A 28,000-nucleotide genomic window follows, 5' to 3' on the forward strand; every position below is an offset into this window, starting at 1 on the left:
CATTTCATTGAGGTGATGAAACAACATCACATATATATACCTACTATCTCTGCAAATCAACTGATCAAATGGCATGTGCATCATCATCTTCTCCATTGGCTCCGATGCTTTCTTCTCAATCATGGAATCGTGATGTTTTCCTTAGTTTTAGAGGAGAAGATACTCGAAAGACTTTTGTTGATCATCTGTATAAAGCTCTTTTGCAACAAGGTATTGACACTTATAAGGATGATAAAACACTTTCACATGGCGAATCAATCGGCCCCTCCCTCATGAAGGCTATTGAGGAATCACAGATTGCCATCATCATATTCTCTAAAAACTATGTAGATTCACCGTGGTGCTTGGATGAACTGGTACATATTATGAAATGCAAGGAGACGAGAGGGCAAATTGTGACACCCATATTTTATGATGTGGATCCGTCTGAAGTACGAAATCAAAAACAGAAATACGGAGAAATATTTGCCAAATATGAACCGGAATACAAAAACAAAGTTGAATATTGGAGAAAAGCACTTGTGGATGCATGTAACCTTTGTGGATGGGAACCCAAGAACATTGCCAACGGGTAATTTTCTTACCTTATATTCTTTTATACAAATGTTTTAATAATTCTTGATGATGTTGATGACCTTAATAACAACTAGTTTGTTAAGTTATAAGATAACTCAAGTGTAAGAATTATGATAAGCTTAAATTAAGTTATGACATACTTCATTGCGTTCTACCTATAACTCTGAACACCTTGCTGCAAGTTACAAAAATCAAATCAATCTTCATGTTACTTTTGCTGTTTGAAAGTATTCGTTGTTTCCAAGAAAATTGTCAATTACAAATTTTACAAGTGCAATATTCAATATGAAATATAAAGGGTGGTAAGGATTCTTTTTTTTTTTTTTTCATAGACCATGACACAAATAACCACTTTTTTAAATGTAAGCATGTATAAATTATCCTTGTATATTTAATGTGCAGGCATGAATCAGATGTTATCAAAGAAATTGTTGACGAAATTTCACTGAAGTTAGTGCCAGTAACTTCAAATACAAATGAGAAGCTGGTCGGAATAAAGGCCCGTGCTCAACGTTTGAAATCCGAGTTACAAATAAAGTCAGGTGGTGTGCGAATGATTGGAATATGGGGGGTTGGGGGTGGTGGTAAAACTACTCTTGCATCTTGTATATATGATGAACTCTCTAGAGAGTTTGATGGTTGTTGCTTTATTGCAAATATTCGAGAGGAATCAGGAAGGCGTGGTTTGGAAGAATTGCAAGAAAAATGCCTTTTAAAAATGGAAGCAAACACTATTGGAAGAGGAAGATGCTTGATAAATAAGAGGCTTCGCCACAGAAAGGTGTTGATTGTTCTTGACGATGTCGATCAACGTGAACAACTAGAAGCGTTAGCTGGATCACCTGATTGGTTTGGTGAAGGAAGTCGGATAATAATCACAACTAGAGATGAGCATTTATTAAAAGCTCATAGAATTGTGGTACATGAGATTAGCTTGTTAAACGCTGATGAGTCTATTGAGCTCTTTAGCAAGCATGCACCTCAGGGTTCCATGCCTATGGAAGATTATGTGCAACTTTCAAAAGAGGTGGTCTCTTATGCCGGTGGGCTTCCATTAGCACTTACAATTCTTGGTTCTTGTCTGTGTGACAAAAACATTCAACAGTGGAGGAGTGCTTTAGCGAGACTACAACAGATCCCTGATGCCAATATACTGGAAAAGCTAAAAATTAGCTTTGATAGACTTCCAAATGTTCAGAAAGACTTGTTCCTTGATATTGCATGTTTTTTCCGGGGGTGGAAGAAAGACAGGGCAATGGAGATACTTGATGCATGTGGTTTTAATCCTGTTATAGGTGTAGAGGAGTTGAGACAAAAGGCTCTCATAACTATTTCAAATGGAAGATTTGATATGCATGATCAGGTGGAAGAAATGGGACACTACATTGTTAGGGGGGAACATCCTAAGAATCCTGAAAGACATAGTAGAGTTTGGAAAAAGGAAGATGTTCTAACAATATGTGCTATGGATGCGACAATGGTAATCATTAAGCTAGCTTTTCATGATATATGTATAAAAAACACTTTTAATTCAACATTTAAACCATTTTATTCATCTATCATAGGATCTTGACAAGATTGAAGCAATACAAATTGATTACAATAGTTTTGGAGTACATGAAGAACCTCATCCGATTGTTGCAAACATAAGGAACCTTCGGTATATCAGATGGAAAGGTGATCCAACCAATCCTTTGGTTAATAACTTTCCACCAAGGGAACTTTGTTGTCTAATATTGCGTACAGGCTTGCAAGACCATCTTTGGAATGGTTATAAGGTATTTCTTATTGTTTATCTAATGCATATAATGAAAACAAAGTGCATGATGAATTATTGAGTTGATTAATCTAGATAGTAAACTTTAAGTAGTTAGGAATCCACAATGCAATAAACTTATTAGAGTTTAATGGATTGACACATCATCATTTTACTTTCTATACAACTCTACATTAATTTTTCTATAATTCACTGAACTGAATAGAGTTCAATGGAATATATATTTAATAGTTAAAATGTTTTTTTTTTCCATTGAACTCCATATCTATTGAATATTTGAATGCAAATATGGCATCCCACAATTGTAGTGTTTAATCTATTGAATCCCAATTAAGCATTGTGGATGCTCTTAAAAGGATATTAACACACAATTATGTCATTTATTATTGGTGTCATTAAGCAACTTCAATATATATATATATATATATATATATATATATATATATATATATATATATATATATATATATATATATATATATATATATATATATATACACACAAAAAAAAAAAAAAACTGCTTAGTATAATTTTTTCTTGAAAAGAAATACTATTTTCTTAATTTGAGAAGATTTCAATTTAAATCTATTTTTTTTCATTAATAACCATTATAAAACATTGATATATCACCAATTTGGATTTAAAAATATTTTATAATTTTGTTTTCATTTAGTGATTTTAGATATATAATTAAAGAATCACACACTTGAAACAATTTAGTTTTTATCTATAGTTTTTTTTTTGAATGGATTATATACACACCCACTAAATCCTACTTGTAACTACTCCATTGTTCATAATAAGACTTAAACCCATAACCTTTTAGAAGAGGAACACCTTTCCAACACCTTGATACCTATAGTCAAGGTATTCACATCACATTTGGTACACTAGCTTGACAAGACAAGGACGTTATTGTCTAATATCTAGATAGTTTTTGATAACATAGCACATGATAACAAGACTATCAAAATTATTGTATTACCCTTACATAGAAAATAACCAAACAAAGAATGTGTCTTAGAATCTAGATAGCGTTTGATGACATGTCACATGATAACAAGACTATTGAAATTATGATAGTACCCTTACATACAAAATGACCACATAAAAAATCTGGATAACGTTTGATAACATAGCACATGATAACAAGACAATCCAAATTATCATATTACCTTTACGTAAAAAATAACCACACAAAAAATATGTCTAAATAACTTTTGATAAGACCGGCACATGATGATGAGACTATCAAACTTATCATGTTGTCCTTATATACAAAATAACCACACAAACAATATCAACAAAATAACCACACAAACAATATCAATTTAAAAAGAAATAACAAGCATCCTCACAGCAAAAACGTAACCTTTAGCGATGACATAAGACGTCGCGATTGATGCCCCTTGTCGACGCTAATACCTCGTAGCTAATACTCGTTTGTCGTCGCAAATGGCGTCGTCTCTAATACTTTTCGTTGCTAAATGACTCTGTCGTCGCTATTGGCGTCGTCTCTATTGATATTGCGGCCACCGGTCGGAGTTTTTCCGGATACTCTTCCCGGAATCAGTAGTTATCGCAATTGGTCAATGTCGTCCGTAAAGGTGTTGTTGCTAATGTTTTTTTTTTTTCCTGAAAAAACAATTTATTTATGATATTAGTTTATATATATATATATATATATATATATATATATATATATATATATATATATATATATATATATATATATATATATAAATAATGCATGTTTGGTAAAAATACAGAAATAAATACATACCACATTACATACGTCAAATATACCATATTACATAAACTATTTAATGAATCCAAAATAAACATCAAATATATCATCCATAAATTATCTAATAAATCCAAAATAACATCATCCATAACATAAAACAATAAATATTATGTGTCTTAGTCTTCACCATCGTTGTTTTCCTCGTTGTTGATTTGGTTCTTAAACGAGCGAATAATATCTCAAATTGTCGTCACAGACGTCGAGTTTTGAAGAAAAACGTTCACATCAACATCCTACAATTATGTCACAAGCACATTAAGTCATTAACAATTTAACAAATTATCCAACTATCAAACCACTAAATGAATTAAGTCGTTAACAGTTTAACAAACTATTAAACCACCAAATTAATTAAGTCTTTAACAATTAACAAACTACCAAACCACCAAAGGTTACTATAAATGATAAATTAATGCAAAAACTAAATTCCATGAATTTTTGATTTCTTTCTAATAAGTATTATAAATTGGTTAATAATGATAAATTAATGCAAAAACTAAATTCTAATTATAACTTAACTAAACTACAATATTAAAATATCATATTTTACTTCTATTTATAAAATTATGACTTTAACTTTTCAACATATTATAGTTAACTTATTAGTATAGATATGTTGTTGTTAATGAGAAATTGTCATTTTAAATTCATAACTTTGTAAAATTTATGATTTTATGCAAAACAGTTAAATTATTAATTTCAATACAATGTTTAATGGTTATTTTAAATCAAAATTTCAGTTAAACTTTAGAAAAATCGAGGGACTATTGTATAAATACTTAAAAGTTATAAATAATCATGTTAAACCAAAATTGTAATCCTAAATTAACAAAAAAAAAAAAATATGAAAATATTTTTTATAATCAATAAAAATTTTCAAAAATTGTAACTTAAAAATATCTTACAATATGAATAGTTAAAACTAATATTATATAAAAAAAAATTATAATGTTATCTTTATAAACAAAAAAAAAACGTTTGTTCTTTTAAATAATTATAATAAAAGAAACTAGCAATATTCATCAAATAACTTTAAAAAAAATTTAATTTCTAAAACAAAATTAAAATAATTAAAAGTTTATAAATATGTTATAATTTAAAAATTTACAACAATAGTAGTTAAAAGTAACATTCTAAACAAAATTTATATTGTTACCATTAAAAATAAAAACAATGTTTGATGTTTTAAATAATTACAATGATAGAGATTAAAATCTTAAGCAAATAAACTTTTTAAAATTAATTAAATAATTACAACAACTATAAATATCATTAAGCCATATATTATATTTAATTTTATTCATTAGTAACCTACAGGTAGAGACCATTGAGGCAATTGAAATTATAGAATTTTAAAAGATGTCTATATTATTATATAATTCAAAACAAACAATGTTTATACCAACTTATTATAAGATTTATTATATAATAACTAACAACAACGTCATTGATATATATATATATATATATATATATATATATATATATATATATATATATATAATCATTTATTTGTAAAGATTTCAAATATATTATTGTATTCTGCACAACACAAGGTTATTCGCCTATTCTCTGTCTCTCTCTCTCTTTATATATATATATATATATATATATATGTGTGTGTGTGTGTGTGTGTGTGAGTGTTTATATATGTATGTGTGTATGTATGTGACAAATTAAAGAAAATGACCATAGCTACACATTTTTGAAGATCAAAAATAAAAAAAATTGAAAACAGATATTTAACAATCACTTTCGTCACTTTTTTTTTTTTTTTTTTTTTTTTTTTTTTTTTTTTTTTTTTATCTAAAACAACTTTAAATTAAAAAAAATAAAGAAAATCACATTTTAATGTATTATTATAATAAAATATTACTTATTAAAACTTTAATATTCTATAACATTTTAAAAACTTTACTAATATTCTAATAAAATATTATATATGGTATATAACGTAATATTCTATCAAATTTTATCTTATGTAAATTTAGAAAAATCTTTAATAAAAATCTAATAGAATAATAAATTTAATGTGACAATATACAAAATTTTAAAATCTTTATAATATTAATGATAGAATATTACTATAGTATTTATAGGAACAATATTTTATAGAATATATCATTATAACAATGGTTTTTTTAATATAAAAAGTGATGAAAACTATAAATAAATATTATTAATTTTGTTGTTGTTGTTGTTTTTTTTTTCTCACTGAAATATGTGGCTAGGATCACGTCCTCTTGTTTCTCTAAACAAAATTTTGTAGAGTAACTATGAAGTTTTTCGTAATGTGTGTCTAATTTCTACAATGCCAATCTTCCTTAAATACATGAAAGATGATGATTACAAGGAAAAACAACACCTAATAATAATAACACAATAAAGGGTTTTAGTGGGAAAATATATTTTTTGGGCCCATGTCATCCATAAAAATTTATATAATATGTGTCTAATATCTGGAACCCCCGTTTGGGGCTTTTGCCCCTTGAAACCCGCTAGGGGAGTAGCCCAAAAAAGCTCATAATCTCAGAGGGAGTCTTCAGGACCTCTCATTGAATCACTACCTTAACCTTGATAGGATTGAACATAATATCTTTTTGGTTGACGAGGTGTTCTAAAAACTGGACCTCTCATAAGGAAAAATCGTACTTGGAGAACTTGGTGTAGAGACTCTCCTTCCCCGAAACCTCTAATACCTCTAACAAATGACCATCGTTCTCTTCCTTCATCTTCGAGTAGAGCAACTTATCTTCGATAAACACCATGACAGAACGATCTAACATTGGTCGTCTTTTGTACACTCTTCTCACTCATCCCCATCTGGTGATAATTTGAATGTACATCAATCTTAGAGAAACATGTAACTCTTTGCAACTGATCAAACAAATCATTAATCGTCAACAACGGGTGTCTGCTCTTCACTGTGAGCTTGTTAAGTTCCGTGTAATTGATACACAACCTGTACGACTCATCCTTCTTATTCACAAATAGAATCAACGCTCCCACGACGAACTACTCAGCTGAATAGACTCCTTGTCCAAAAGCTCCTAAAGTTGTGTGGATAACTCTTGCATCATAAGGGCTACAACTCTATACGGTGCCTTGGCTATCAAAGTCGCACATGGAAGAAGGTATATCCTGAACTCGACCTGATATTCGAGAGGAATACCGGGAAAATCCTCAGGGAACACATCGATAAATTCCCTAATCACTGGTACCTATATGATAGTCTTCTTCTTCTTCTTCTTCTTTTCCTCTTGCGTATCAACCATATAAGCCAGAAATCCTGCACACTCGTGTTGCAAATACCTTATGGAACTTACAGCCAAACAAAAACAAAAACTGATCCTCGTATCCTCTTCCTGAATAATCAGTTCTCCCCACTTGGGGTTCGAACTCTCACCTGTTGTCGCCCACAATCACCCGAATTGGCTCAACTAATCCATACCGAGCACCATGCTAATCTCTCCCATAGGAATATGGATAAGGTATATAGGAAAACTCACCTTAAATATCTCTAGTGTACAATCACCATCTAGACCCTTGATGTCTTACCTATCTTATCTTTGACAATCTTGACCATAAGAGTATGGTTGATGTGTATTTTTAATGCACTAGTTTTTTTATTTATTTATGATTCATAGTCTATTGCATCTAAACCACACCTTACAAGTAGTGAGCCTAATTAAGTGTAGTATAGTTTTGATAAGAAAGAGTGTCACACTCAAGGGAAACGGTAGTGAATTTATATTAGAATATTTGATTATAGGCCACATTAAATAAATGAAAACAATAAGGGGGGGGGGGGGTCGAACTAGATAAATTGATTGATAACAAATCACTTTAGGTACTTTGGTTTAGATTAGATAACATCTCAAAATCATGATTAATTACTCAAGTGTAATGGATATTGATTCATTATCCACCGATTCCTAATATAACTAGAATCATGACTAATCCCAGTCAATCTAAAGTCTCTTAATTTCATCTTCATGTCATTAATTATCCACAAATTCATTGTTGAGTTCGTATTAAGCAAGAGTTGATATTTATTAATCGTAATGATCATAGGAATTAAATTATGGATAGAATTATCATCTACTCATGCACACATATTAAAGTTCATCACTTTATTATCCTAACCCTAGGTTATGATCAATCTCTAGGTATAGTTACCAATAATCATGGACAACTATGATTCAAATTAACATAGTCAAAATGGTCCTATAAACTCTATTAATTTAGAAATAGGGAATAAAGTAACAATCTTTAACACATATGGATCTTTCATTCAAACTCGACAAAATAATTTAAATAAGAATAAATAATCCAAATAAGAAGTTAATCCATAATCTTAATGATTCATTTAATCATAAACGTAAATCAAAGAGTTTTAACACCTTAATTTAGAAAGTAAAACACATATAGAAAGAATTGGAATGCTAATCATGTTCAGAAAAGCAAAACAAATGATTCCTAACATGAATGTGCTCTCGAATCCTTCAGTTCTTTGCTCCAAATATGCTTAACTGCCCTCTAACTGCATTCTAGACCCTCAAAACGACACTTTTGGGTTTATAATCTTAGGGAACGAATTATGGTTGAAGATATATCCCTGGGGTTAATTCTCGGATTAATTTAGAGTTACAGCATCACCACGATGTGGAGAAAGGTTTTCCACGCCGTGGGAGATGGTTTCTTCGCGTCCACGAAATTTTCCGAATTTCCACGCTGTGAAAACTCTTTTCCATAGCATGGTAACTAGGAATTAGAACTTTCTTAAAAAAAGTTGTCTATAATTTTGTGTAGTTTCCAAATTTTTTTGAATATCGTCATTCAGAGTTATGAGTCATAAGATATGGCTAAAACACTGACGAGAGGTTAATCTGCCAACAATATCCTTTATGCGTCTTTTTCAACTCCTTTCTCCTCTTTTTGCATCCCAACTCCGATTTTAACTATAATTGAACATTTCAAAGCATATTAAGTATCATATATCTTAAAATTTAACATTTTTACTCAAATATATTAGGATAATGGCCTAAACTACATAGTTAAATACGGCCAGATCAGTGGTCCAACACTTACTGAGCAACATCAATACCCTCATTAAAAGCAAGCGAAACAAATGAATGACTCGCCCAAAGTCAAATAAAACTAAGGCATATACGTAGTTGAATAGAAATGTACCTATCCACAAATGTAATGATAAGAATACAACAAAAGAACAACATAAGCATAAAATGAATACATACTAGTGACCATGTCGGGTACTGCTCTTGCCTCCTTTGCAGTAAGCTAATAAGCTCTACCCTTGGCCCTAGGGACCTCCACCCTCCCATGAAGTCCATTAGTCAATTGCAAAGCCATTGGTGCTGGAGCCCGTACCTCCTCTGCAGCTAGTCTAGGACAACCAATGTTAATGTGGACAAGCCGATTGAAATGATAGCATACCCTCACATCGTATTTACAGTCTTGATTGTAATGAACCTTCTGCCCACACTTATAGAACCTAAACACACAAAATTAACCCTTTTACATCTTCCTACACTTGACACAACGACCTTGGCTCCTCTGTTCGCAAGTACAATTATCAACATATTTGAACTTCTTAGCTACTATCGATGATGCATGAACTTACACTTGCTTTCTCTTCCCTTTCTAGATCTCTAACTCTAACTACCGAGTTCGTGTCATATCCACAATATCACCAAGCTTCTGTCACCTGATGTTAAGCACAAAATCCCCAATCTTCATCTTCATCATATCAGAGTAACGATATATCTTCATTTTCTTAGTTACAACATACTCAAGGCAAAACAACACCCTGTCCATGAATTCTTTAGTGATCTCAATCATTGAATCAATAGTTTGATTAAGTTCCAGGTACTCCCGAGTCACTCGATCATTCTCCACTAGGGGCACATACTACTCCCTAAGCCGAGTCATAAACTCCTCCAATATCATGGCCTCAAGCTCGGTCGCAATAGCATACTGAACAATCCACCCCCATAAATCCTTCCTCACATTCACCAAGAGATTCACAGCGAACCGTAACTTTGCATCCCTAGGTAAAAATGGCGTGAAAGGCACTTTCTACCTCTATGATCCAACACATGCTAATAATTAGATCCTTCTACCCCTTAAAGAAGGGAGACTAACATGTAGAAAAAGTCACGGTAAGTAACGCTCATAGTCCTCGTCTGACCAACCCCTCCAGTTGTCAGAGCAGAAGCATACTTCTCATTGAACATCATGATCAATTCATCTTTGGTATTTCCAAACATCACTAGCATCACATCGAGTATGAATTGCAATAATTCAAAAGCATTCATGACATGCAAGTCTGGCTCACTAAGACTTGCATCAGAGTTGCTCCTTACATCTCTATTAGCCACCATATTGTAGACATAGACAGAAAAGGTTAAAAAATATACATAGCGCTATACCTACACTATTCCTCCACCTACCAACTCCTTAGAACCCTTGCGACCCTTTTCGATCCAAGTACACATCCTATGTTTCTGGTATTGCGCGTTTATACTACCTTCCACACATATCCTTACTTGTTTCAAGAATTTCCCCAAAGTTTCTAATTTTCCCCTTACATCCACTACCAAATTCTTTATCATATATATATATATATATATATATATATATATATATATATATATATATATATATATATGCCTACATATGCACATACTACTAATCTTTTAAGACTCTCTAAGACTCCACTCTGTTATCATGTTAAATGAAATTTCTGTTGATATTGATAAGTCGCCTTATAAATGCACAGTTATATGTAGTCATGAATGAGATAGATAGTCGAATAATTGACTCTACCATAAGCCAACAACCAAACCATGATCATGCAATAAGGCCAAATCAATAATTCTAAGGCTATCTGATTCTAACTGCATACAACCCTAAAACATTCACTTAACAACTTATCAATATTAAAATATACTTCAAGTAGCATCTAGTTATCTATATATAATGAAAAAAGGCATCTTTCCTAAGTAGGTAAACTAACATGCAAATCTTGAGTAGATCCTTAGCCTACATTCTAGCATGCATATCTATCAAACATAAATAACATATAAGACCAATATTAGTATATTGGGAATTACACTTCTTGTCAAGCACCGAATGACTGTACACATCACATCATTCTTTCTTTTATAAAAATCTTTTCCAAAAAGTTTTATAAAATTCATTCAAGCTCTAGTTTAAGTTTGGACACACGCTCCTGTTCATCAGAATCCCTGAAATTGAGGATCTTATAACAACTTGTAATGTCCCAAATTTTCAACCAATATTTTATTTTTTAAATATAATTTAAACAACCAAAACCATTTTTTGAAAAGAAACATAAATATCCATTGAGTTAAAATATCATAAAACATATGTAACATCCCAAAAATACAACCCAAAATTTTTGTTTAATAATTACTGAAAACATCATGTCAATATCATAAAATAAAGCTCGTACGTCAATATCTCAAAACCATAGCAAGGTATTACGAAAAAAATGTATCAAGATTATATCAAATCATATCTATGAAGAGCTAAAACATCTCCCAGGATGAACTGAAGCTGTGGTGTGTGCGATGTCATCAATCCGAGCTCTTCCCTTTACTTGCGGAAGTACCTGAAACCAAAACTGAAACTATAAGCACAAAGCTTAGTGAGCTCCCCCAAACTACCACATACCATACAATAACATATAAACACATATTAGGCCTTTCCCACTGCATCGGACCAAAGTCCGAAAACTGCATTGGACCGAAGTCCGAAACTGACTGGGACCTTGTCCCATGCATCGGACTGAAGTCCAGAACTAACTGCATCAGACCAAAGTCCGGAACTGACTGCATCGGACCAAAGTCCGGAACTGACTGGGACCTTGTCCCCTGCATCGGAACGAAGTCCGGAACTAACTGCATCGGACCGAAGTCCGGAAACTAACTGAGCATAGCATAGCATAGCATAAACATATCAACTAGCATGAACACATAAACTGCATACTGACAAATAAACTGCATACTGCATCGGGTCGTAGCTCGGAACACATAACACATAAACACTATCTGAGCCACGAAGGCATCAAACATTCTGACTACTGCATCGGACCGAAGTCCGGAAACTACTACTAATTAAACGGGCCGGCATTGTGGCCTTAGACCCGTTCCTACTAGAAGGAAACTCACCTCGTACACTGGCTGCTAAATGAATTGTTCTGGAAACCAACTGCTGCTGCTCCGGTATCTCCTCGATTATAATTTCCATAAATACACTCAATCAATTACTGATAACTATACAGAGGGTAAAATGACTATTTTACCCCTGGTCAAAGTCAACCTCCAGTTGACCGGACTCGCCGAGTCTGAGGAACTACTCACCGAGTTCTGTCGAGCAGATTCCATACAACTACATTCGAATCCGCTCTATGGTTCCTAACACGTAGATCTGAAATCTTGGAACCATCTGAACACGTAAAGTTGCTAAATTTACATGTAACTATGAAGGAATGAAGCCTCCCTACTCAAACACCACTTTTCTTGGGAAAACTCATCGGACTCGCCGAGTTGCTCATACAACTCGTCGATTTCTAAGGCAAACTTCATCGGACTCGCCGAGTTGTTCTTCCAACTCGTCGAGTCGACGGCTAACTTTATATAACTCGCCGAGTCGTCATGAGGACTCGCCGAGTTCATTCAGCCCTTTTTCCATACATGTCCGATCTGAGCCATGCAGCTGCTACAAATCATGGATCTAGACTTCTAGGGCATGTTTTTTCATGTAAAGTTGCTAACTTTACGTGCATGCATGTCTTTAAAGGCTTCATATGACCAAAATAAGCTCTTAATGAGGTTCTAGGCTCAATGGAGACTTTAATCACAACCACAACCAAAACTTTATACTTCTAGCATGCCATGAGTGTCCAAATATGAGGTATAACCCGGCCACAAGGCCTAATCACAAGGGATTTGGGGTTTTAGGGCTTAGAAACCACAATTTATGGACAACATAGATCTATACGATTAATAAGAAAGGTATAGAATTTAATACCAGAAAAGATGATCAATAGATTGTGTATTCTGGATCTACTTCCTCTTCCTTGAACTCTCCAACTTTCTCCTTCTCCTTCTTACTCCAAAGATGCCTTCACAAGCAATAAACACACACACACACACACTCACTAAGAAAACGGCTAGGGTTTTATAAGGAATGATCTGAGGGTGATGGAGGCTGAGATGGGGGCTATAAGGATGTTTAAATAGGTTGCAAACCCTAAGAATTAGGGTCTCCTCCTGATTGGCGTACTCGCCGAGTCCATGCGTGGACTCGCCGAGTAAATCGCTTAAAGCCCGTATCCAACTTGACATCTACTCGGTGAGTTAGGGCTACAACTCGCCGAGTATCTTTTCCTAAAAGAACATTTAATCAAAATAAATACGTACCAGGAACGGGACGTTACAACATAATCATAGAGTCAAGCGGAAGTCTAAAAAACACAACATAGATGTGAATACTGAACGATTTTGAGCATTCGAACACTCCTAAGGTGTACATGCAACCCTAAATACCTTGGATCTATGTTTTCTCTATTATACATGCAAACTTTCATTTTCCAAGGTATTACCCTAACTAGCATACAAAGCTTTGATACATGGGTAATGAAACAAGTTAGATAACATACCTTTTGTTGTAGCTTGTTGCTTGGAGCTTTAAGAGCCTAGCACTAATAATGTGAATGCCTCAAGTGGAATCACAAATCACCACTAACACTTGGAAACTTGGAAGAGGACTCTAATGCTCACAAAAATCGGCCACTCTTTGTAAATACTCTAGGTGCCATTTTCTTGAACCAAAGGGCTTCTTATATAGTGTGGTTATATTAGGGTTACACCATGTAAACCCTAATGTGCATGACTTTCCACATTCCTCATGATGCATGGGTTTTAACCTCCATGGAGTATCCATGGGCCACCATATGGGTTAAGCCCAACATAAGGAGTCATGGATTATTAGCCCACATTATAAGAATGAATGATTTACACAATCAATCCCTATATATTTAATTAGTCTCTTTTGACCACAAAATTAGTTCCATATTAATTCTTGATCAATACTAATTAAATAATATGATTTCATATTAATATATTGTAACTTATAATATATTAATAAATCATACATATCCTTTTCTCAAAAATCCAAATTGTTCTGGTGAAGTGTAACCCAAATGGACCATGCTAAATCGGGTAAAGTACATACCAAATATAGTTATGGACTTAGACACCTTATCAAACAGTCTCCCACATGGATAAGTCTAATAAATATAGTTGCAAGTACGACTTCAGCAACCGACCAACAATCTTAGCTCTTAAAAATTTGTTGAACTAAGATGCGTCATTTTAGACGAGTGATCATATAATCCTCTGTTCTCAAGATATCAGGCAGAAAAATACATGGAACAACATTATACTTATTGTCCAGCAGTTTGTTTCCCGATTTCTGATTTGTTTAACATAGAACTTAATCTAACACATCAATTGAGTTCTGACCGGTCCCGACACATAAGTCGAAAAGAAATCATCGAGGGGTCCAAGATATCGCTTTTAATCCTCCAAGGATTAAAAGGAACATATAAACTTTGAATCATATGCTTGTACTAACTATTCGCCAAATCATACACAACAACACATTTTATAACATCCAGTTACTAATGCGTTTTCGTACTTTCAATGCACAATCAACTCATAGTTAACAACTCATATCTCTTGGTTTGAATACTTACATGATATTATCGTCTCACGATCACTGGAGATGAATTCCATGAAGTGATACAAGTGAGCATGGGTTTAATCCAATACTCAGAACTTATGAGCACTCATGAATGTCATAGAAATGTCTAACCATTTCAGATAATCTACAAGCCAAATTCATGACAGTCTTGATTCAATACCTACTTCCAAAGTATGATTGACCATGGACAGTTTGAATAATCTTATTATTCTGGAAGTCAAAACATGTAAAATTGAAACAATAGTAAATAATTGACACAAGATAGTATCTTTACTCATAAATAAACAACAACTTTTATTTAATCATCGAATGTCAATTACATTTATGTATTACACGTTTGAGAAATAACTATCTAATCATTAAAACTAATATCGTCTTTCAGCTCGATGCGCCTCGCATGCTGCAAATGCTTAACCCTATTCAGTCCCTTCGTGAGGGGATCTGATGGGTTCTCTTATGATGATAGCCTCTTTGCTACGAGGAGTCCTTCTTCTATCTTGTGTCTTATGAAGTGATATTTTCTGTTAATATACCTGGATCTGCAACGATCCCTTGGTTCCTTGGCTAAGGCAACCGCACTGTCACTATAAAAAAATCTCCATAGGCTCCTTTATGGTTGGTACAACTCCAAGGTCACCAATGAAGTTCTTCATCCATATCGCCTCTTTTGCACTTCACTTTTTGATATGTACTTTGATTCACACATTGAATCAGCTACGGTCTCCTGCTTGGAACTTTTACAAGTAACTGCTCCTCCATTCTAGGTAAATACCCAACCTGATTGAGAGTGGAAATTATCTCTGTCAGTCTGAAAGCTGGCATCACTATACCCTGTCACTTTCAAGTCATCACTCCTACTGAGGATAAGATCCCAATCCTTAGTCCTTCGCAGGTACTTGAGAATATTCTTTACCACAGTCCAGTGAGCCTTACCAGGGTTTCCCTGATATCTTCTGACCATGTTCAAAGCAAAGGCCACATTAAGGCGAGTACAAGTCATAGCATACATGATCGAGCCAACAATGAAAGCATATGGTAATCGACTCATCTCAACTATCTCAGCCTCTGTACTCGGACTATGAGTCTTACTCAGTCTGGCATTGTGCTGGATCGGTAAGTCACCTTTATTGGAATTTTTCATGTTGAACCTCTTCAATACCTTGTCCAAGTAGATACTTTGACTAAGTCCAATTAGTCTCTTACTCCTGTCTCTCAATATCCTTATCCCTAGGATATAGTCATCTTCTCCAAGGTCCTTCATAGCGAAACACTTCCCAAGCCATGCTTTTACCTCCTGCAAGGTTGGGATGTCATTTCCTATGAGTAGTATGTCATCCATATACAATACCAAAAAGCTAACTATACTCCCACTAGCTCTAACATATACACAGGACTCACCCTCATTTCTCGAAAAGACAAACTCTTTTACTTTCTCATCAAAACAAAGATTCCATTTACGAGATGCTTGTTTTAATCCATAAACGGATTTCTCAAGCTTACACACTCTATTAGCATAATTAGCATCAACAAAACCCTCTGGCTGACTCATGTAAACATCCTCAGCCAACTTTCCATTAAGGAAAGCGGTTTTGACATCCATTTGCTATATTTCATAGTCATGAAATGCAACAATGGCTAGCATAACCCTAATGGAATTAATCTTTGCTACTGGTGAGAAGGTCTCGTCATAGTCAATTTTCAGAGTTTGAGTAAAGCCCTTCGCAACCAGTCGTGCTTAATATGTGTGCACTTTCCCATCCATGTCGTTATTCTTTTTGAAGATCCATTTGCACCCGACTGTCTTACGATCTGGTACATTGTCAACCAAGTTCCAAACTTGATTGTCATACATGGACTGAATCTCGCTGTCCATAGCCTCTTTCCACTTTGCAGACTCGGGGCCTGCCATGGCTTCCTTATAGCTGTTAGGTTCATCCAAATTTACCAGTGTGCTATCACTGATAAATGTATCACCTTCTATAATAATATGGAAACCATAAAAATCAGGTGTATTCCTAACTCTTTTGGAACGCCTCAGAGGTACAGATTCATCAATCGGCACAACAAGAGTTTCCTCCTCAGGTTGATCGCTAGTGTTTGAGCTTCCTTCACCGCTTTACTCTTGAAGCTATTCAAGGTCAATTTGCCTCCCACTATTTCCTTGGCTTATGAATTCTCTCTCACGAAAAACTTCTCTCCTCGCAACGAAGACAACATTGTCACTCGATCTGTAGATGAGATAACCAAAGGATTTCTGTGAGTAGCCGATGAAAATACACCGCTCACTCCGAGGTTCGAGCTTTTTGTGAGTCTCGCATCTCACGAAGGCCTCGTAACCCCAAACCTTGATGTGTGCTGACGAGGGAAACTTCCCTGTCCACATCTCGTAAGGTGTATTGGCAACCTTTTTTGCAGGGACTAGATTAAGGATATGGGTGGCAGTCTCTAACGCATACCCCCAAAATGAGATTGGTAACGAAGCTCGACTCATCATGGAACAAACCATGTACAACAAGGTTCGATTACACGTCTCATCCACACCATTAAGCTGTGGTGTTCTAGGAGGTGTCAATTGTGAAGAAATTCCACATTCTTTAAGATAGTATAGGAATTCGATACTAAGATACTCTCCACGTCGATCGGATCGGAACATCTTTATCTTCCTACCCAGTTGATTCTCTAATTCTTTCTTAAACTCTTTGAATCTTTCAAAGGTTTCTGACTTATGCTTGATTAAGTAGGCATATCCATATCTATTATAATCATCAGTAAAAGTCACGTAAAAGTGATTAACATCCTTTGTGGCGGTTCTGAAGGGTCCACACAGATCTGTATGTATGAGGTCCAATAAACCTTCACCCCTTTCACAAGAACCAGTGAAGGGTGATTTAGTGATCTTCCCAAGTAAACAAGATTCACAACTATCATCTGAATTTAAGTCAAATGATTCCAAGACTCCAATCTTTTGGAGTTGGCCTATGCGCTTCTTGTTAACATGTCCAAGACAATAATGCCATAAGGATGCTTTATCCAAGCTAGTGGAAAAATCAAAATGCAGTAAATTATTTCCTAAGTTGTCTACAACCATCACAGTTTTATATACACCATTACAAGGTAATGCTCTAAAATAAAAAACACCATTATAATAAGCATTTATTACACCAATTTCATTATCAAACGAAAATGTGAAACCTTGTTTGTACAAACCGTGAAAAGAAATAATATTTATCACCATTTTAGACGAGTAACAACAATTATTCAAATCTAACTTTAACCCATTACAAAGCAATAAAGAATAAACTTCAATCTTGGTGACAGGTGAAGCTTTCTTATTCCCCATGATTAAGTTTATCTTCCCGTGCTCCATATTCTCACTTCTTTTTGGTCTTTGCGAATCAGAACAAATATGAATACGATAGCCTATATCAAGGACCCAAGAATTAGTATGCGGTGACTTATTAGACAATATAGTGAAAATACCTGCATGGGTGGGTTTTACTTTCCCATCCTTAGCATCCTGCAAGTACTTTGGGCAACTTCGCTTCTAGTGCCCCTTATCATGACAATAGAAGTACTCGGCTTCTTTTGGGTTGGAGGAGGGAGTAGCAGGACAAACTTTAGTCTTGCTTGAAGAGGATCCATCAAGAGAATTTCCTTTGTGACCCTTGGAAGGGGTCTTCCTCTTCTTTCCCTTTCCTTGCCTGATTGTCAATACTGGAGCAAGAGTAGGAGTGATAACAACATTCTTACCTTTGAGACTACTTTCAGCAGTCCCCAAAAGTCCCCGAAGTTTGCTAAGTGTGACCTCCTCCTTGTTCATATGATAGGTCATGCGGAACTGATCATAACATGGAGGTAAGGAGTGTAGAATAATATCTATAGCAAGCTCCTCATCAAAGTTCACATTTAACTTAAGCAAACGGTCCACAAATCTTTGCATTTTCTGCAAGTGGGTCGTGATGGGCTCTCCATCAATTATTTTTGTTGTTATCATGGAGGTGATGATTTCATACCTCTCTTGGCGTGCACTATGATGGTATATTTCCATCAGGTCTTGGTTCATTTCAAAAGGGTAGAATTCCTCATAAGAATTTTGGAGTTCTGGTGTCATTGTCGCCAACATGATGCAAGACACCTAAGTGGCATCCTTCTCATGGGTAGTATACTCAACAATCTCCTCGGGAGTAACAAAAGACTCATCGATAGCCTTAAGCTCCTTGTCAAGGACATATTCCTTGTCCTCGTAGCGCATGACCATCCTAATCCAATCATTAAAATTAGTTCCATCGAATATGACTCTCCCACAAAGGTTCATGAGAGAGAAAGAGCCGATAGGGTTTGATCCAGAAGCATTGTTGGAAGAGATCTGAAGGAGAGGAAATACAAAGTTTCGATTAGATATAAAGTCCTTAATATAACACCCAAAATGAAATATCAAGGCTAGGACCCAACACAATTACAATTTGGAAGAGGGATGCCATAATCCAAGTTGCAAAATATTTGAGGGTAGGTAAATGACGATTTACCAATTTCCACCATGAAAAATGAAATTGATTTATTAGGTTTTAGATGAATTGAAATTCCTAGATTCTTTTGAGACTCATTAAACTTTTCAATGACATGTTTAAATCTCGATTATGCCCTTTAAGTTTGTTATCGGGATACCGAAGATCACAAACAAGGTGTGAATAACCATACAAATATACTTGGTACTCTTAATGTTATTTATCACCTAATCGATGTGCCGGTTAACCACACACGCTCCATCAATCTATGGCAAACATTAAGCTACCCTTTGCCACCTTTACTAGTCCATGTTAGTGTGTTGGTTAACCATACACGCTCCACTAACGAGTTGGTAAAATGCAAAGTGTAATTTCATGGGTTAGCATCAATTCATATTTTCTTAAAGTAACTAAGGTTAGGAATTTATAAAACATTTAGTTACTTTATAATTATCATTATACTAAATGATAATTAATGTCCTATCCTACCCGTTCGGCTAATGACCCTCCACCAGTCAAGGAAGCGGTGGGTGAGAGTGGACACCCATTAAACCACCATTTTATAGGCAGTAACCTTATACCCACCTTATAGACCGACTTTATGAATGAGGTCTACTAACGGTAAGACTGACTTGTTCTTATACATATATATATATATATATATATATATATATATATATATATATATATGTATATATATTATTAAACTTATAATATTATAATAGTATAAGGGTTGAAATTTAAACTTTTAAAACTCTAGGGTTTGGAATTAAAGTATTAATGTGTGAGTTTACAAATTCCAAAACTCGAGGGCAAGTTTTGAAACTCTTCAAAACTTTTCAACTTCATAACATATGAGTTTAATGGTTCTTAAAATGAGACTCTTCATTTTTCTATAACCTATGACTTTCAATGATTCATTTAAAAGAAAAACTTTTGGAATTCCATAACTTGAGGACAAATTATGGAGTCCATTAAAATCATCAAGAACAACAATTCAACTAACAAGAATGTTCAAGTTATAGATTAAACTCATATGAACAAGTTAATTCAAATCAAACAAATTCCATGTAATTAGACTAATCATATAAATGAATACAAAATATGAAAATTTGACAATCACCTTTCAAATGGATGAGCATGATCATTACCATATCTTAAAAAACATATTTTTATGATTCAAAACAGTTTGGGGTAATGATCATATCCATTTGGGGCCAAAAAATCATTTTTCTACACTCTGCCCAGCCAACTCGGTGAGTCCATGAACCCGACTCACCGAGTAGCTCATTTTGTACATGGACTCATCGAGTCCATCAGTAGACTTGGCGAGTTCATCAGTCAGAATGCATAAAACTCGATTTTTTCAACTTCTAATAGCAAGTAGCATCACGTATAATTGAAAACAAGCCTAGACTCTGATACCACCGAAAGGTTTTGAGCATTCTAACACTCTTAAGGTGTACATGTAACCCTAAATACCTTGGATTTATGTTTTCTATATTATACATGCAAACTTTCATTTTCCAAGGTATTACCCTAACTATCATACAAAACTTTGATACATGAGTAATGAAACAAGTAAGATAACATACCTTTTGTTGTAGTTTGTTGCTTGGAGCTTTAAGCGTCTAGCACCACTAGTATGAATGCCTCAAGTGGAATCATAAATCACCACTAACACTTGGAAACTTGGAAGAGGACTCCAATGCTCACAAAAATTGGCCACTCTTTGTAAATACTCTAGGTGCCATTTTCTTGAACCAAAGTGCTTCTTATATAGTGTGGTTACATTAGGGTTACACCATGTAAACCCTAATGTGCATGACTTTCCACATTCCTCATGATCCATGGGTTTTAACCTCCATGGAGTATCCATGGGTCACCACATGGGTTAAGCCCAACATACGGAATCATGGATTATTAGCCTACATTATAAGAATGAATGATCTACACAATCAATCACTATATATTTAATTAGTCTCTTTTGACCACAATATTAATTCCAAATTAATTCTTGATGAATACTAATTAAATAATACGATTTCCTATTAATATATTATAACTTATAATATATTAATAAATTATACATATCGTCTTCTCAAAAATTCACATTATTCTGGTGAAGTGCAACCCAAATGGACCATGCTAAATTGGGTCAAGTACATACCAAATATAGTTATGGATTTAGCACCTTATCCAACAAATACAATCACATCACACCCTTGCCCTTCTCACAGGAACAAACTAAAAAACATTTAAATATATCGGGTAAGCACAAAGCTTAGTGACTTCCCTAGTATACCACATATTCCATTACACATTCAATGCATAAAAACTATAGGCTCACGATCCCATCGTGAGCCCCCCATTCTACCAGGCATGTAGGCTTGCAGTCTAATATTGTTTCGCCATCATCCCATCGTGCATTCTTCATCATCCTAGCGGACCTGTAGGCTTTCGTTACCATCTTATCGGGTCTGTAGGCTCATAGCCTATGATTGTTCCATAATTATCCCTTAACTCAATACCATTCCTGCTATCATCCCAGCCAAAGGCAAATGATCTCATCATAATACCCACCAACTAACATAACAAAGACTACTCTAGTATAATCATACATTCATATAATATCAATGCGCAAACATCCTACCACGCAAAGGATATATAATGTCACACATCGTATAATGAGAGAACTTAGCTAAAGCTAGTAATCTGATTCTCACACAGAAGTCTCCGCAACGGATCAACTACCTCGGTCTACCTAAATTCATCATTAAATGCGTCTCAGTGACCATAACCAAACATATGTTAACTAAAGTATAAAACTCCATGTATCATCAAAGTTTGACTAAAAGTTAAATTGGTCAAATGTTCAATGCGTTGTGTCTAGCATAGGGACGCATCGTGTCCAGTACAGTCCAAAAGAGTCGCGAACCAGGCTACAATTCATGTTGCGACCAACGTTTGGTCGCATCGTGCTTCCTGGGCAAAACAACTACTTCTATTAATTGATTAATCTGTTACATAACGGGCTATAACTTTCTAGACACCATCTTGGGAGGTGTGTAATGAATAAATATTTGAATTTTACTAACATGCAAGCCCTTAACATATCAAATACTAACCCTAGATCCAAAACGATGCCAAAAGGATAAGGATTTCTTGCATGGTTCAAAGAGAGTTTAGCATGCACTCTTTTTACTTCATTGAGTCTTGAAAAAATCCATTTAAGACAACCCACAAACCTAGAGTTTTCTGAACTCCAACAATATCATAGCAAAAAGGAAAAAATGATTAAAACTCTAGATCTAGAAGCAAAGAGCCATAAAGGTGCATGCTTTGTCACTTACAAAGCACTATTAGAGGATACAAAGGCTGAAACTCTTTGGATCTCCCTTCATTTTCACTAAATATTACTTTCTTCTTTTTCAAGCTTCACACCAAAGGTACGAACACACAAAAACAAGGAAATAAGGCTACTAGAGGTTTACAACCGTAATGAAAGAAAACCCTAGGATTTAGTGCCTTTAAATAGTGTTCAAATCCTGAGATTAGGGTTTTGGGTTGTTGGTGGCGACGTGTCGCGAAATCCATATGGATGCGTCATGTATAAAAATCCCCCACGTCTCGTGAACAATACATAGACACGCCACAAAGTTGTTTTCCACCCAAAACCTTCTTTTATATTTTCCTTAAACTTAATTAAAATTGGATGATTAAAACATGATCGGAAAGTAGGCGTTACATGACAATCTCGTTTCATGTGACTAGTTTGTTGCAATTCCAACATACAAATTTTGGTTTCTTGTTGGAACCTTTATGATGGTCATATTTCTTTTTCCCTTTTTCCCTTATTATTTTTCTGATGTTTTTCATCTTTCACCATATTCATAAAATATCTAGAAACTTCCTTTTCCTTTCCTTTTCCATATTCTTGAACCCGAAGGCCCTTTTCAATTCGTAAGTGGCTGCCAAGTAATATAAGAGAAAAATCTTCCTTTTGGTTTTTTAGTATGTGCTTGAAATCCTTCCAAGATGGGGGCAATTTTCTATGACACTTATGACACAAATGGACATATCCAATTTCATCTTGTGTTGTTCAAATTGTCCCAGAATCCCCATGACTTTGTTGTACTATTCCATGATAGGCACTGAATCAACTATTTTGTAATTGTTAAAATTACTAACAAGAAACTTCTTACTAGAGGCATTCTCTACCATGTACTCGGATTTAAGGCATCCCAAAGATCATTTGCATATTCATGATTTTGATAGAGATCAAAGAGCGAATTTAACATACCATTCAAAATGTGCTCATGACATATGTAGTCATCGTTTTCCCACTTGCATCTTTGTCTGGTATGTTTCATAGTTTCGTCTTCTGGTGCTTTTAGTGCAGGAGTACTTAAAACATGAACAACTTTCAGAGTGGTGATACGGAAATGCATCTTTTTATGCCAACGACAAAAGTCGTTTCCTTCAAACTTTTCTAGTTTTCTAAATTTAGAACTCATGTCCCTGGCATATTTTGCCATTGCTATTGCTTGTAAAATTATATATTTCGAATGTTAGTTTTATGAATTCGAATAACAATATACTAGGATATTTCATGGATCGTGATTATGTAACTTTTCGAAATCTGTAATTCTTCCGTATTGCCCGGGGTTACACGAATTTAGAAGTGGAATAATCCAAGAAATTAAATTCCGAATACAAGCCTAATCGGATACGAATCACATAATTAACTTGTGTTTATTTGCGTTTCTTCTTTGATAATTATGCAGATTAACGATATAGTTTTTCGTATTGTATGTCTATGGTCTACAGTGTCAATCTTCCTTAAATACATGGAAGATGAAGGTTACATTATCAGCGGAACCTCCGCTAGCAGCGCTGCCATCGGACCCTCGTATTCCCGAGTCCACTTTCATCGGTTTGAGTATGCATCCCCTAAATCCCAACTTAGAAAGTAAACTGAACTACGTTTGTCTCTATAGTAATATTAACTACACCAAAATATGTCGATAACATTAAAATCACCAATAATATGTGTGTATATATATATATATATATATATATATATATGTGTGTGTGTGTGTGTGTGTGTGTGTGTGTGTGTGTATATATATATATATATATATATATATATATATATATATATATATATATATATATAGGATATAGATCCGGTAAGAAATTTTTTTTGGTAGGAAGGTAAGAAGTTTTTTTTCTACATAGTTTTTTGACGAACAAAAAAAAATGAATCACTAGATGATTCATTTGTAAGATGATTCACAAGAAAAAATTCTCAAAAAAACATATTTATGATTCATTTTTAAGTAAATTAAGAAAATATTCATTTTTATGAGAATTTTAGTGAATAACAACAAAATCATTATATAAATGAATCATCTAGATGTTTTTTTGAGAATTTTTTCTTGTGAATCATCTTACAAATGAATCATATAATGATTCATTTTGTTTGTTCGCGAAAAAAATATGTAGGAAAAAAACTTCTTACCTTCCTACCAAAAATTTCCTTCTTATTTGATCTTGACTCATATATATATATATATATATATATATATATATATATATATATATATATATATATATATATATATATATATATGTTCAGGTTCATTTGAGACCATGCTAATTTTGTGAGACCGTGACACCAAATCTAAAAATAATTTTAAAATGCAAAATAAAAGGAAATTCATTTTTTTAATTATTATTTTCGGAACTTTATTTAAAGAAAAAAAATTATCGTTTTTTTTTAAAATACGTGAAATATTCTAATAGAATATTACACTGTACATATTCTAATATGATTTTTAGAATGCTTAGAATATTCTACTAGATTTGTCAGATCTGTAGAATATTCTAAATATTCTACTAAAATATGTAAAAAATGATTTTTTTTGTATTTATTTTTTATTTTTTTGGGTATTTAATTGGAAAATATATATTCCGAAAATAATATTGGAAAAAAAATTTCGAAAATTTTCAATTATTTTGTATTTTAAAAATGTTTTTGTTTTATCTAATAAATGAGTGACTATGATTGCGTCTCACGGTCTTATAAAATTAGGTCGTCTCACATGAACCTATATATATATATATATATATATATATATATATATATATATATATATATATATATATATATATATATATATATATTAGTTTTAGGGAATTCGAATAACAATAAAATTGGATATTTCATTGATTGAAATTGTGTCACTTTCTGATATGTGGAATTCATCCCTAATGCATGGGGTATATGAATCCAGAAGTAAGATAATCCAAAAAATTCAATTCTGATGACAAGTCTAATTATAATCTAAAACAAAAGAAATACCTTGTTCTGATTTGCGTTTCTCCAAAGACAAGTCTTCAGAGTAACAATGTAGTTTTTGGTAACATGTATCTAATGTTTGCAATGTCAATCTTCCTTAAATACATGGATGATGACCGTTACAAGGGAAAACGACACTTAATAATAATAATAATAATAATAATAATAATAATGACATAATAAAGGTTTTTAGTGTGAAAATACATTTCTAGCAGAATCCCCGCCATGTGCTTTGTCCCTCGAACCTTGCTAGGGGCGCTGCTCCTTGGAACCTCGGATGCTGAGCTGGATCCCCATATTCCCGGTCCATGTTCATCTATCCGGGTGTACACTCCGCACCTCCGGTCTCGGAAAGTAAATTGAAGATAATACTAACTACATTAAAATATGTTGGTAACACTAAAATTCTCAACAATGTATGTTTGTATGCATGTATGAATAATAAGATTTTCGTTGTATCAGCTTGATATATTTATACTTGTTTGCATTGTATACAACAGTATCTACCAAATTTGAAGATAATGGAACTTTGGTATTTGGATAACCTAATCATGACACCAAATTTTGATGGACTTCCCAAGCTTGAAAGATTCATTCTTAAAGGATCTCCACATTTGAAAGAGATTCATTCATCGTTTGGAGGCTTGGACAGGCTTGTTTGCTTATGTATAGTAAAGTGCGAGGGTATTAAGAAATTTCCATCCATTACTCGACTACAAAGAATCGAGACCCTTTCATTTGCAGGTTGCCCTAGACTTATTGAGTCCTTAAAGATCCAACAGAAGATGGACAGTTTGGGAGATGAAGACGTTAGCTCTGGTGCTTGGGAGTCATCCAACTTAAACCACATAGGGTTATGTATTCTTGGCAGATGCTTAAGAGATTTGTGTCTGGGCTTGTGTGGTTTTGGAGATGAAGACACCGGCTCTGCTGTTCGGGATTTGCCCAACTTAAAACATATACGGTTATGTTTTTGTCGCCAATACTTAAGAAAGTTGGATCTGAGTGGTTGCAATTTGGGAGATGAAGACATGATCTCTGCTGTTTGGGAGTTACCAAACTTACAAGAACTTGATCTATCACACAATAAGTTTTCACGATTAGAATTTATTCTCATACGAACTCCGAGCCTCAAATTTCTCAATGTGTCAGATTGCAAACGCCTTGTAGAATTGTCAGAGCTCCCATCTAGCATAGCTGTTCTTAAAGCAAACAATTGTAGCTCACTTGAAACATTTGGAGATATTTCAAACTGTAAATGGCTGTGGAAAGTCTCGTTTCGTGGGGCCAACAAAGTAGGTGATGGTGATCCACCTGATGGTACATTGCTAGACTCCATGCTCAAGGTTAATTTGGCTCTACGTTAATTCCTTTGGAATTTCAATCTATAATATTATACAAACCCAAACATGCAGAAGAATCACGACTGAATGTGTTTTACATGTATGACAGGGAAATGCTTTTAATGATTACCGTATCAGTGTCACTCTTCAACATCATATTCCAAAGCGGATTGTTGGTAGGCTCTTACGAGGGAACGCATTTACACTGCGTCATCTTCCATGTAATTGGTACAATGAGTTTTGTGGGATCTTAATTCACGTTGTTACCTTCAAAATATTTCCAGAAATTCATATACTCATCAAGCAGGAGGTCGATGAAGTTTCTCGATTTGAGCTTGGCCATGGACGAGAATCCAGTGAAGAACTGGAGTCTGAATATGATGGAACAAAGACATATGTGGGATATGTTTCCTTTAATTCATTGAGGGGCACTGCATTCTTGAATTCAACATACAATGTCATTTTGATTTCTCTACGCCAGCATGGGTTTCCTATTGGAGCTACGGATAGAATAGGAGCTGCACTCGTTCCTAAAAATGATCCGGTGCAAACAACAAAACTCGAGACAGATTGCTCAGAATTTTGGGATGAAGATCATTTTAGACCCACATTTACGATCAAACAAAATACAAAGTCATGTATTAATATTTTATGGCGACCTAATCATTAGGACAACATCTAGCAAACTCATATATATAGATATCTTAATTTCCTGCTTTTCTCTTTGAAGGATTGCTCTGCCGCTATTGTTTTTTTGCTTCTGGCTTAGTAGTTTCTTTTACCATCATTTACTTTTTTTTTCCTGCATCTGAG

The 28,000-nt window shown here is 34.1% G+C and overlaps 1 protein-coding gene across 1 annotated transcript; it reads left to right on the forward strand.

The window, feature by feature from the left end:
• The first annotated feature begins 1 nt into the window (after window position 1).
• LOC145010894 (TMV resistance protein N-like) lies at window positions 2-27,994 on the forward strand. Its single transcript, XM_078969460.1, has 5 exons — window positions 2-571; window positions 979-2,056; window positions 2,142-2,354; window positions 26,345-27,190; window positions 27,297-27,994. The coding sequence occupies exons 1-5, from the start codon at window positions 69-71 to the stop codon at window positions 27,855-27,857; spliced, it is 3,201 nt and encodes a 1,066-aa protein (XP_078825586.1). The 5' UTR covers window positions 2-68; the 3' UTR covers window positions 27,858-27,994.
• Window positions 27,995-28,000: the final 6 nt, after the last annotated feature.

The sequence above is a fragment of the Lactuca saligna genome, chromosome 8 (assembly GCF_052625555.1).
Source record: "Lactuca saligna cultivar CGN05327 chromosome 8, ASM5262555v1, whole genome shotgun sequence".
Taxonomy (NCBI): domain Eukaryota; kingdom Viridiplantae; phylum Streptophyta; class Magnoliopsida; order Asterales; family Asteraceae; genus Lactuca; species Lactuca saligna.

Coding starts and splice junctions, on each gene's coding strand:
- LOC145010894 (XM_078969460.1), top strand. CDS start 69: ATGGCATGTGCATCATCATCTTCTCCATTGGCTCCGATGCTTTCTTCT. Junction 2,057..2,141: donor GTGCTATGGATGCGACAATG/GTAATCATTAAG, acceptor CATCTATCATAG/GATCTTGACAAGATTGAAGC. Junction 2,355..26,344: donor ATCTTTGGAATGGTTATAAG/GTATTTCTTATT, acceptor TGTATACAACAG/TATCTACCAAATTTGAAGAT.